The following is a 12721-nucleotide window of genomic DNA, read 5'->3' on the forward strand; positions in this document are numbered from 1 at the left end:
AAAAGGAATCTGTTCAAATTAAGGTACAGCTTTTCCAGAGCATCCAGGGGTTTAATGAAAAGATGCCAATGAATACAGGCTTTCAGCGGAGCTGGAATACAAATGCATACCGAGATGCTTCCTCAAAGCCTCCCTACCCTCCTCGACCCGGGTTCATCCAGCTTTATCCACGTTGTAACCACGAGGTCTGTGTGACTTCTGGAAGCGCTGGGGTGGGAGAGGGCAGGAGTACGCCCCAGGGCCGCCGATGAGAGAGCCCCTGGGATTTCTGTCCTTCCTGTGGGGCTTTCCAGGCTCTGGAATTAAACCCTGGCTTAATCTGCCCCTCACAAGGAGGAAAAGTGAAATGAAGAGGAATTTGGAGCACTCGGCCCACTTTAATAGAAAGAATAATGCCAAAGCCCACCGAGACAGCGCCTGGCAGTGCTGGGAACAGCTCTTCCACCTCTAGAGGTTCAGGGGTCAAGCGCAGCCCCCCCAGACCACCTCGTTCCTGCCATGCCCCCAGGCAATCCTGCCACACCAGCACCCTGCCAGGGTAACACACCTGGGGAGGCAGGCGAACGCTCAGCGTCAGACGCAGCAGCAGGCTGTTTGCCTGCCAAGCTCCTAAGGCTGCCTCAAACACTTGGGACCAAGTGGGATGCAGTCAGACTGACTATACGAGTAAAACGTAATTGTTTTTATTCTCGAAAAACCCTCAAGAACCCTTCGGAAGGGGAGTTTCCTCCCTCCTCAACAGGCGTGAACAGCCTGCCTTCGCACAAAGGGAGGATTTTGGTCATAGTAAGGAGCCCTTTCCATCTCTAAACCCCAAATAACTGAAAAAAATCGAGTAACTCCACTGATCAAATGGGAAACTGAGGCACAAAATACCTTCCATAAGGGAAGAGGCGGAGTGTCTTCTCCACCACGGCAGCCTGGGAGTGACTCCACGCAGCAAAAGCAGCTCAGAGAGGGGACGGGGTGTGCAGCTGTTATTTGGGACGGTCGGTAATGCAGGGTCACTCGCACGTAACGCCGTGTCGCTGCGCCACGTGAGAGGCCAGCCGCACTGTGAGCGGCGACCCCGGGATCAATGGGCAGAGCTTCGGCAGGGAACAGCGACCACTCGGGAGCATCGGCCAATTTAAGAAAAATAAGATCGACATGGATTAGCAATAAAACTTCAAGCTCTCTACATTTCCTAAATGGAATGGTAGAAGGATTCATATTTGATAACCATTAAATGGTTTAATGAAATAATTATAACCCAGACTCCTGAGCCTGGCTACAATCGATAACTATGAGCTCTAAGCAACAGCATGATCCGAGTTCTGCCATTTTCACAGTGCTCCCCAGCAGGCAGAGCGTGCGACCATAAATGCGATTGACAGTAAAGTTGCATTAAAATATCCCCATCAAGGGCAATAATAGATTAAAGGCTACTGAGGCACTGCAGTTGGCTGGTCAATATGCTTTATCTTCTGCATCACCCCCAATTTTGCCACCTTCCCACATACTATTAGTGGGAGTCGATTTGCTGTCAATGACCAGCCCTGGCAAGAGATGCATTAATGCACGCTCACAAAAGCAGCGCGCATGGCATTATCGCTTCACTCACTTTCAAATTACAGCCTAATGCTGTCTCCAGGCAGCTTGTGACACGTTAACACTATGTGCGATTTGTTGGTATCGGGCTAAATATTTCATGTCTAAAGATTTCATCTGAGATTTGATGACAGAAATAAACTACCGCCCGGTGGGAAATCATTCCGAATAATAGAATTAGGCATTGTTGGAAAATCGACAGAAAAAGGATGATGATGCGGGGTGGTGGAAGAAGAGCAGGAAAAGCGTGAGGGGGGAAGGCAGGCTGATCAGAGGGCAACCGAATATCCACCGGTCTGCTAACTAAAGGCAGTGTTATTAATAAATCCGGTGACGGGGCAGAGATTACAAACCAGGTGATCGTCCGTACCTTGCTCCCAGATGCCAGGCTCAGGTGCTCTTGCTGCTTTTAAATGCCAAAGAATCCCCCCCCCCCCGAGACGTGAAACACAGGCGGGTATGCCCACAGGTTTGCTTTATTTTTTGCCGGAGCTCATAAACCAGCCGGTGCCACGTACGCCCGCGCGTGCCTCCGCCACAGGCCGCGTTATCCCTCAGAGCCCGCGGAAAGAGCCGTGCAAACTGAAGGCGTGAAGTGAGCCGAGGCAGAGAGGGGTACGCAGAGCAGCGCAGCCCCCCCGCCGCAGGGCTCCCGGCTGACCCCCAGCAAGCGCAGGCAGGGCAGGAATTTGGGGCGCCCCCGAGCTCACCCACAGCCGCTGCTCTGCACGGGGACCGCGGGCGACGCGGCCCTTGGCCTTGCAGGAGCCCGGGGGTCACGCCTGGGCAGCCTGCCCTGCACCCCGAGCCGGGGGCAGCCCGGGCGGCTGTGCCAGCTCCTGGCACGCCGGGGACCCCGAGCCTGCGCCCCAGCCAGGCAACCCAAGGGGATCGGCAGCCCCGGCGTGGCCGCCCGGCTGCCAGCGAAAGCCTTTATTCAGTGCTGACTTGGGTGCACGGCTCAAAGGCAGCAAACCTATTAATCCTCGCCTTTTCAAGGCCCCAGGACCTCCGCATTGACTGCCTCCTCCAGCAAGCGCTCCCGTCTTTCAGCCTGAACAAAACAGCCACGGAGTCAATCGTGTGATGAAAAAACAGGCACTTGACCAGAGAGAGGAGACAAGTGCTGAGGCTCAGCAGCGAGCAGGCTGCGGCTCTCCGGGCTGAGCTGCGTTCTGCCTTCGCAGCAAGCTCCTCTGCAGTGGCGATTTCCAATCACAGCTTCCACGCGTGCCCTTTCCTTACCTCACCGCCCACCGCCGAACAGCCGGCTCTCACTTTTCCTGAGCCGTTTTTATTCTTTTCTGGTTTGTGTGTGGATTGCTAAGGATTATTTGAAAGAGTTAACAGCACCTTTGCAGTTGTTGGGGGCTAGGGAGTTCCCTCTTCTCCAAGTAGGAGGAAAGTCAAGCACAGCTTGGTTAATCATCCTCAAGGCTACTGCAGATCACAAACCTGGGTTTACTTGCAAAACATGAGTGTTTAGCCCCAACAACCCGCTTTCAAAAACACTTTCTTCTTCAGGAAACTGTGAAAGCTTCTTCAAAGCTCCCTTTCCTTGCATTTTGCAGTACCCATAGGAAGTAAACCAGGTCTGACCCTCAGAGCACACACAGGTTCCCCTCCCTCAGTAGCAGAGCGCTTAACGTTTTGTAATAAAGCTGAACAAGGAACCCAAAGGTTTTTTCTTACCTTTGCTCCTGGACTCTCTGTGTAACACTCAGGCTGCGGTTTTCCAAGAAGCTGAATTCGGTGCCTGAACAGGGCTGACAGGGCTGCTTGAAAAATCAGCCTTACTCCAGCCCAGCTTTGGCTTCCCACCGGTTAGCAGGAATGAAGCTCTGCCCCAGCTGGGTCACCAGCTTCAGCGGGAATCTCCTTCAAGCCCAGGCTTCAGCTGCACACCTCTATCCCAGTTTTATAAAAAATATAAATGCGCTCTGTCTCTCTTTCACACACTAACACACAGAGAAATCTAGTAATACCCCAGGAGCTTTTACAGGGGCAAGCCAGTAACATACTCCATGTAACAGCCACAGCACTCTCTGCCTCTGAAGACAAACACCAAAACACTTTGAAAAGGAAAAAAGATTTAATTCACCTTGGTGAAGACACCCAGAAAGCAGTCAGCCACGTACAAGCAGACCTCAGAGCTTCGAAAACAAACCCTCCAGCTAATTCCTGCCTCGTGAGCAGGCTGTGCAGAGTGCGTGTGGTACCTGCGAGGGAACCATGGGCTCCTCCCCAGCAGAACCAAGTTCAGCCTCTTCGGGTGAAGGATCAAGTGAAAACCCTCCTTTAAGCCTATTTACTGAGACATTTTTCATGCTTTCCTCTAAGACAGGCAACACTGGCCACTGACAGATCTCAGTTTAAGATCTCAGTTTAAGTGGACTTTACTCCACCGAGTGCTCTTCAGTCTCTAAAGCACTGGAGAGGAGCTGCAGGCAGAGGCTGCCCCCAGACATCAGCATTCCCAAACCCCTGCACTTCAGTGTGAACCCATGCAGGAGAACTCTTCCCTCAGCACTTTAGTACCAAGCAGAGCCTTGGAAAAGGTCCTCTGCTCACCACGGAGGCTCCAGCAGGCAGCTGCAGTGCTAAATTCAAAATGAAGGGTCTTCCCTTCACCACGCTGCTGTTACCGGATTGATGCAACCTCACAGCGTCAGGAGAAGCCACCCGCACGGCACCCCCCGGGAGGTGAGACCCCAGCAGCTTCTGAGGCCACCTAAATACACCAGGAATTAACTTTGCCCTTTCCAGTAAGGCAGTAACCAAAGCAGGTGATCCGTATGGCCAGCTCTTTCACAGCCCTTAGAGCAAGGGAATGATGACAAGAAAGAAATCGTTGTACCACAGGGCACAGGAGCCCAGTGGCCCATGGTCAAGCCATTGCACTTGCTGCTTGGCTGCAACATTTGCTACTTGGGAAAGCCGGGAACCCGGCTGGAGAAGCTGCAGAGCCCTCCGGTCACGGTCGGAGGCAGCGTTCGCCCCTGCACGGACAGATCTTGCTCATCCATAAAGGAAATAAAGCTGAGTACCCTGCCACTTGGGAGGAAAGCAAGATCCTGAAAAGATGCACAAAATAAAGCTGCGTAGACGTTACCTGTGTTTGTTTCTTCACCTCTGTTCCTGCACCCGGAGCAGCAGCGTGACCGGCACACAGCAGAGGAAGGTGGGAGCGACGCCGGCGCTTGCCCTGGGAGTGAGCCTGGCCAGGTACGGCGGTGGAGGGCCCCAGCTGCTGACCCAGCCTGCACCTAATTAAGAAGCACTTGGAACAGAAAAAGAAAAATCTAGAATTTAACGGTTTCTTATCAAAGAAAAAAGGAACAAAACTGAATTCAAGTTTTTAAAGAAAAGGAAAGCACCTGAATTCCAGAACTTCCTGAATTAGCTGTACATCAACCTAAAAGCAGTTCCCCTGTCCTGCACACAACTCTTCAGGCTTCTTTGTTGTCACGGATCTAAAAAACTCACAAATTTGACACCATTTTCATTCATTGACTTTGCTAACGCTGCCTGCGCCCTCCTGCAAACGCTGGTGTGACTGCGAACCACCCAGCAGCCCCTTCTCCCCAGCCCAGGCTCACCCGCACCATCCGGACCCTCTGCATGTGCCAGTTCATCGCTTACGCTGCGGGACCTCGTCCCTCAGCCCGACCAGACGGGTGGTTTTGAATCGCAGGGCTCTGACAACCCCTGGGAACAGCCTCCTGTGAAAACGGCGCCGGTTTAAGCCACTGTTCCTGAAATACCACTGCCAAAAAACATTTTTGTGTAGCGTCCCCTCCGGCACCGCAGGCATCACACACTATTAGTGGGAGATGCTGCTACAGACAGAATTAAATGCCATAAATATTTGTGTTCGTGTGGGTAATTCAAAAGCTGGAGGTGAGGGCAACAGAACAAAACAAAAAATGAGATAACAATAAAATTCCTGTCTGCATTCTGTGGTCAGGTGCTGTCATCTGGTGGCCAAGCACCGGCAGCACCAAGCTGCCCCAGGGCATGCCCCCCCCCAGCCAAAACGCGTTCCATGCTGCAGTGCGACCCTGAGCCGACAGCACGGGGCTTTGGTTTTTCCTCCCCCTATTTTTAAGAAAGTGCAATTAACGTTTCAGTTATTCCCCAGTTAGTTTGGGGGGAATTTTCTCCAGTTACTTCCCAATTATTATTGGGAAATGATAATAGCCTCCTGGCAAGGGACATCGTGATCCGCAGACAATGTGGGGTGGCAAAGGGCCAGCCCTGCCCGGTGGGGGCTCAAACACCCCCCACCCCGCCCCGCAGGCAAAGGGAAGGGCAGCAGATGTCATTTTTCCGGATTTTAGGCAGGTTTTGGTGCTGTCCTTCGCAGTATCTATCCCTCCTGACAAGCCGTGAGGCTGTGTGACAGGCAGGACCCGGGTGGGGGTCACTCACCGGCAGCGCTGTGCTCCTCGGGGTGCTCCTGTATCACTGATGCACGTCCTGCACCAAATGAAACCGAGCAAGGTCTTAAAAAGATGGGTCAGGATGAGTTGGGTACAATGCTCTGGGTGATGCTCTGTCTGTGCTGAGAAAGGAGTGTACTCTGAATAATTAGAAAAGGTTCCACTGACGATTTCAAAGGAAGGTACTCTGAAAAATTAGAAAAGACAAAGTGGGCATCTGAAGGAGAAAAGGAGACCATGAGTCAGGAAATCGTTGAACAAAATGGAACGGTTTACTCCACCTAGATGCCACCTATTATGAATAGAATGATTAGGTGTCAAAATCAAATGAGTATGTTATGTAAAGATGTTGTAACCTCTCATGGAAATGTATTAATTACCCGACTTTTCACTGCAAACTGGGGAGCTAGTTTGTCCAGTGCAAATTGGCTAGCTCCCCAGCGTTGTGAAATAAGTAACTCTGCTGCTTTAAGACAGAATTTGTCTGAGCAGTTACTCTGTGCCGTTTTAGCATCAATTTGGTGAGCCAGGGTGTGAATGTGGACCAGCTGGAGAGCAGCCCCATGGAAAGGGGCCGCGGGTGCTGTGCGGCAGCGTGCCCCACCAGCAGTGACAAGGACCACGCACCCTGCGGTCACCGCGTGCTGTGGGTGCCCACCCCAGAGGGAGGTGCTGAGCTCTTCCCCTGGCACCCAGAGCAGCTCCCAGAGCTGCACCAGGGGTTGCTGGACCCGCGCAAGCCCAGGGTGCTCAGCCACCAGCCCCTGCAGGCCAGGGAGCCAGGTGCCACCAACCTGTCCCTTTTCAGAGGCATTTGGCATTTCCACTGCCAGCCTGGGGTGGGCAGGCAGCTGGACTGGGACTGGCATCCTCAGTGAGTGGCAGGCTAAGGAACAGCTGTTTAGTGTGTTCATTTTTTTTTTTCCCCTTTCTTGATCCCCATGATCTCATTCTGGAAGTGAAGCTACAGTGACCCTTAAAGGTGATGTACCACCAACAGCCCTGCCCCCAGACAATAAACCTGGCCCTTGCCCCGTTACCAAACTGATTTTCCCCTTTTACTTCCTCCTTTACAAAAGACAACAAACATTGTGATGCCCATTAAATAGTTTTTATTTCTTAGGACAGATTTTGCATTCCCACTTGTTTACAGTACTGTAAAGTGCAACGGTATTCATCACCCCTCCTGTGCACATGTTCAAGTATTTAAAATGCCCAGAAATCTTTTTTTATTTTATTTTTACAGCAGCTCAGTTATGGAGTTTTAACCTGGCAAGATACACCCAGATGTGCCTACAGGTTTGGGTCCTTCAATCTAACCCCCAAGCTGGGGGTCCTCCAATACTAACTGCTAGTGGAATGCATCTCCCAGGGCCTTTAGTCCACCTCCTCAATGGTTGGTCCAGAAGAGGCTCCACCAGATGGAGGTGCTCCACCACCAGGGAATCCGCCAGGCATCCCACCAGGCATCCCACCTGCGCTCTGGTACAGCTTGGTGATGATGGGGTTGCACACCTTCTCCAGCTCCTTCTGCTGGTGCTCAAACTCCTCCTTCTCAGCGGTCTGGAAGAGACAAGAGCTCAGTACCTGCTGCCCTCACTCACTGATACAGGCCTGAGGGGGCTCACCACCCCCCCTGCGCTCATTTTTTAGCCCATCACCAGCCCTAAGGCAGACTTGCTCTGGACTGGATGCAGGAGTGGTGCTGCTTGGACTAGATCCAGCAAAACCGACCTGCCAATCTGGGACTGCCTCCCTGCCATCAATCCTAGAGCCAGTGTTACTCCTGGGGCAACAGGACCTCCGATCACACTAGGCAAGATCATACTTGCAAGCGAGCCAGCTTCAGACAAGAGGCACCGACAGTGCTGTCTGCTTGCAAACCATGGTCGCTCAGACATCCAAGGAAGGTACTTGGACCAACACAAGTCTTTCGACTTCTGGTGGAAACTACGAATGGCTTTGGAATCATTTTCATCACAGCAACCAGTAGTTAGTTCTCCTCCATCCTCCCAGGCTTACATCTAGTGTCTGAGCTACAAAGAATGAACACCCCAACCAAACACAGAACATGACGTACCTGGTTCTTGTCCAGCCAGTTGATGATTTCATTACACTTGTCCAGGATTTTCTGCTTATCTTCATCAGAGATCTTGCCCTGGAGCTTCTCATCTTCAACAGTAGCTTTCATATTAAATGCGTATGACTCCAGGGAGTTCTTGGAAGACACTTTATCACGCTGCTTCTCATCTTCTGCTTTGTATTTCTCTGCTTCCTGAACCATCCGCTCGATGTCCTCCTTGCTCAGACGGCCTGCAGAAGAGAACAGCAGTTCAGACAGCGTTTTCATTTCACTTGGGCAGGGAGGCAGCGAAGAGACTCGTAAGCTATTGGGTGCCCTCATCTTAAGCCACTTCATGGGCCTCCTTAGGAACTCATGGATCCCTGTACTAAAAACAGGGCTCACGCCTGTCAATCAAGCTGCACATACATTACAGCCACGTTCTGATGACACTGTAAGGCAGCCTGACAAACCAAGTCCAAGCAACAAGCCACTCTCCCACCTACAGAACACAGCAGATCCTTACCCTTGTCATTTGTTATTGTGATCTTGTTCTCCTTGCCAGTGCTCTTATCCACAGCGGACACATTCAGGATGCCATTGGCATCAATATCGAAGGTTACTTCGATCTGAGGTACACCTCTGGGAGCAGGGGGAATGCCGGTCAGCTCAAACTTGCCCAGCAAGTTGTTGTCCTTAGTCATAGCACGCTCTCCTTCATACACCTAAAAAAGAAGCCGTAAAGTCAAGTCATAAATTAAGTTTGACCACATGATTTAATCATTGCAGGGTATTATCCCAGAGTGACATGGTCGCTCAGACATCCAAGGAAGGTACTTGGACCAACACAAGTCTTTTGACTTCTGGTGGAAACTACGAATGGCTTTGGAATCATTTTCATCACAGCAACCAGGCAGCTACAAGCATCTCCTGCTAACTGCAAGAACAGGACACCTCTGGCCTAAGATTTTCTTCCAGTATCACCCGCTGCAAGTGCTGCCACGGCCTTGCAATTCCATGAGCACACTGACCATTCATTCACCCTGGTGCTGCTTTCCTACCTGTATCAGCACACCAGGCTGGTTGTCAGAGTAAGTTGTGAACGTCTGAGTCTGCTTGGTGGGGATGGTGGTATTCCGCTTGATCAGGACTGTCATGACACCTCCAGCAGTCTCAATACCGAGGGACAGAGGAGTCACATCCAAGAGCAGCAGATCCTGCACATTCTCAGACTTGTCTCCAGACAGAATAGCAGCCTGAACAGCTGGAGGAAGAGAAAAAGATCATTAAGAACCCTGCAACAGACACCCCACACAGGACAGCTAAAGCCCATGGCTCGCTCAGACATCCAAGGAAGTTTTTGGCCATCATTAGTAGACTTCTGGTGGAAACTACGAATGGCTTTGGAACCTGATTCATCATTGCAAGTCAAGTTAAGCTTCTTACTGCTTTGAAAAGCTTTACTGATTCAGGTGGAATACCCAGGGCCTACACCAACCACTACTGCTCCGACACTAGTTCGGATAGTACGGGGTTTGCCAACACCACCCAGCAGTTTCAGCATGGAGATGCCAGGTTTCATCATTACCTGCACCGTAAGCCACAGCTTCGTCTGGATTGATGCTCTTGTTCAGCTCTTTGCCATTGAAGAAATCCTGCAGCAGTTTCTGTATCTTTGGGATACGGGTTGACCCACCAACCAGCACGATGTCATGAATCTGCGATTTGTCGAGTTTGGCATCCCGCAGGGCCTTTTCCACAGGATCAAGGGTGCCACGGAACAGGTCAGCATTCAGCTCTTCAAAGCGAGCTCTGGTAATGGACGTGTAGAAGTCAATACCCTCATAGAGAGAATCAATTTCAATACTGGCCTGCGTGCTAGAAGACAGAGTACGCTTTGCACGCTCGCATGCAGTGCGGAGGCGACGAACTGCTCTCTTGTTCTCACTGATGTCTTTCTTGTGCTTGCGCTTGAACTCAGCGATGAAGTGGTTGACCATGCGGTTGTCAAAGTCTTCTCCACCCAAGTGAGTGTCACCTGCGGTGGATTTCACCTCAAAGATGCCATCTTCAATAGTCAGAATTGACACATCAAAGGTGCCACCTCCAAGGTCAAAGATAAGAACATTCCTCTCAGCACCAACCTGGAGGAACAGATCAATTTTTATAATGCCATACATTTTTTACTACCAGTTTGTCAGGTTTACTAGTTGGGACATCAGAGACAGCAGTCACTCCACAACATACCTTTTTGTCCAAGCCATAGGCTATTGCAGCAGCTGTCGGCTCATTGATAATTCGCAGCACGTTGAGCCCTGCAATGGTTCCAGCATCTTTTGTAGCCTGACGCTGAGAGTCATTGAAATAGGCTGGCACAGTCACCACAGCATTAGTAACAGTCTACAGAAATAAAAAGGCAAGAAAATCAGTTGTGTGTTACTCACACATACAAACTATTCATGTTTCACTTAAGTCCTATATCTCACCTTCCCAAGATATGCTTCTGCAATTTCCTTCATTTTGGTTAAAACCATAGAAGAAATTTCTTCTGGGTAGAAACTCTTTGTCTCGCCTTTGTACTCCACCTGCACCTTTGGTCTGCCAGCATCATTCACCACAGTGAAAGGCCAGTGCTTCATATCAGACTGGACAACAGAATCATCAAATCTACGGCCAATCAACCGTTTCGCATCTGGAAAAGAAGAGTTGGCCATATTAAGTATGTTCATTCACAGCAAAGAATGTGAAGCTCTTCCTAAAAAAGGCACAAACCCCTGCAACACTACACTGAACCTGGGATTATTACCTGCCTGTCAACACCCAGCTGCAGGCACTGCCAAGTTTCACCTTTTGGATATTCATTAACACATCAGCATGGCCTCACAACTACCACAGCAGCAGTACAGCTGCTGCGCCGTAAGCTACAGTGCAGTCTTGGAATTAAGACTGAAACACTTGGTCAAGGCCACTTAATACTAACTGCCAAGAGCCACCTGCAGCAGGACAGGTTTATAGCTGAAGGCACAGACTTTGCCTGAATATAATAAAGACTTAATTATCAATTAATACAGTTGTATTATTCAGAATAAAAAGAAACCCGAGTTTTCCTTTCCAAGGGGAAGCTTTAACAACGTTTTATCTGTCAGTAATTCTTGTGACCCGGACACATCTACCATCAAGACGCTAAGCTTCTGTGCATGAAGTATGCAAACCTTGAAGCCTTACCAAAAACTGTATTGGTTGGATTCATTGCAACTTGATTCTTTGCAGCATCGCCGATCAACCTCTCGGTATCTGTGAAGGCAACGTAGCTTGGCGTGGTCCGGTTGCCCTGGTCATTGGCAATGATTTCCACCTTCCCGTGCTGGAAGACGCCAACACAGGAATAGGTGGTGCCAAGATCAATTCCAACAGCTGGTCCCTTCGACATCTTGCCTGAAAAAAATGTTATAATATAAATTAAGCTGTGAAATTTATAACGGGAATGAAAACGTTTCCATCGCTCGGAGAGGCGGGGTTTTAGCGGTAACTGCCGGGTGGCGCAGCCCTCCCCACCCCCCCCGTGGTACCGCGCCGGGCCCAGCGCTCCTCCCCGCGCGTCACGTGCCCGCGGGCGGACATCTTGAGGGCTGGGGGATGGAGCCCGGCGTGGGCCGAGCCTGCCGGGCCATGTGGCCTGGCACAGCCCCAGTGCTGCTGCGACACCGGCTCCCCCCGCCCCGCCCCCATCCAGAGACACAGCGCCTCCCTCTCCTCCTCCCCCCCCCCCCAATGTGGCAGCCCCGCACACCCACCGCTTCACCCCCCCGCCCGCGGGACTACAAACCCCGGCATGCCCGGGGCGCGGCCCCGCCTCACACCGTCCTCGGGCGCTCCCCGCGGGAGATAACACGGGCGCCCAGTCTCCTCTAGCCCTCCTTCCCCCCACCCCACGGCTACTTTTAAAAGAACAAAAGGAAGAAAAACGTGAAAATCGCCTGTAAGTCCCATTTAGCAACGAAACGAGCCACAGCGCACGAAGCTCTGCGGAACCGCCGCCACAGCGCACGGATGAAGAAAAAAGCCGCATCGCCGCAGCGAGCAAAGGCCCCCAGCCCCCCAGCCCGTTCTCCCGCCACCCAGGACCTCCCCCAGCGCACGGGCTCCTCAGGCGGCGCCCAGGCCGCCGCAAGGCCCCACAGGCCCCGTTACCTGAGCGGCGCGGCTGGGCCCGAACGCACAGAAAAGACGATCCGCGTAGGCTGCTCCTCAATGAGACTGGTCAGCGCCCGCCCCGCCGCCTTTATATACCGCCGCAGAACCTTCCAGAAGCGCCCGCCTCTTTTCTCCGCTCCAGCCAATCCGCTGCGGGCTCCGCCGCCCTTCCCGCCAATGGCCGTCCGCCGGAACCCGCACCCACCGTGACGCACACAGGAAGGGGGCGTGGCGCCGGCCGGCCGGCATTCTCGAACCTTCATGCGCTTTCCCTCTCCCCCGCCCCAACCACCCACCGCTCTGCACCGGGCGGGGGCGGAGCTTCGCTTGCGCGGGAGCCAATGAGAGCCTCCAGCGGCCGCATGCCGGTGACGACACCACTGAGCGGGGGCTGAAGGAGCGGGCGGGGAGGGAGGGAGGGAACGGCAGCCAA

At 52.2% G+C, this 12721-nt stretch overlaps 1 protein-coding gene and 3 non-coding genes across 4 annotated transcripts; all 4 read right to left on the bottom strand.

The window, feature by feature from the left end:
* Positions 1–7127: 7127 nt before the first annotated feature.
* Positions 7128–12408, bottom strand: HSPA8 (heat shock protein family A (Hsp70) member 8). The gene is made up of 9 exons (XM_037409726.1): positions 12286–12408; positions 11320–11529; positions 10581–10786; positions 10342–10494; positions 9683–10238; positions 9156–9358; positions 8621–8819; positions 8113–8345; positions 7128–7595 (listed from the first exon to the last, which is right to left on the bottom strand). The coding sequence occupies exons 2-9, from the start codon at positions 11522–11524 to the stop codon at positions 7410–7412; spliced, it is 1941 nt and encodes a 646-aa protein (XP_037265623.1). The 5' UTR covers positions 11525–11529; positions 12286–12408; the 3' UTR covers positions 7128–7409.
* On the bottom strand, positions 7922–8018 carry LOC119158332. The gene has a single exon (XR_005107838.1). It is a non-coding gene; the product is annotated as a small nucleolar RNA SNORD14 (small nucleolar RNA).
* Positions 8907–9003, bottom strand: LOC119158333. Its single transcript, XR_005107839.1, has one exon. It is a non-coding gene; the product is annotated as a small nucleolar RNA SNORD14 (small nucleolar RNA).
* LOC119158334 lies at positions 9431–9521 on the bottom strand. The gene has a single exon (XR_005107840.1). It is a non-coding gene; the product is annotated as a small nucleolar RNA SNORD14 (small nucleolar RNA).
* Positions 12409–12721: the final 313 nt, after the last annotated feature.

This window comes from Falco rusticolus, chromosome 16 (assembly GCF_015220075.1).
Source record: "Falco rusticolus isolate bFalRus1 chromosome 16, bFalRus1.pri, whole genome shotgun sequence".
NCBI lineage: Eukaryota > Metazoa > Chordata > Aves > Falconiformes > Falconidae > Falco > Falco rusticolus.

Bases quoted from the DNA above. Each gene is read 5' to 3' on its own strand.
- HSPA8 (XM_037409726.1), bottom strand. From the start codon at position 11,524: ATGTCGAAGGGACCAGCTGTTGGAATTGATCTTGGCACCACCTATTCC. The intron at 10,787-11,319 runs GTAAGGCTTCAA...CTTCTTTTCCAG, and splicing joins TCCAACCAATACAGTTTTTG to ATGCGAAACGGTTGATTGGC. The intron at 9,359-9,682 runs GTAATGATGAAA...CTCTTCCTCCAG, and splicing joins AGCTGTGGCTTACGGTGCAG to CTGTTCAGGCTGCTATTCTG.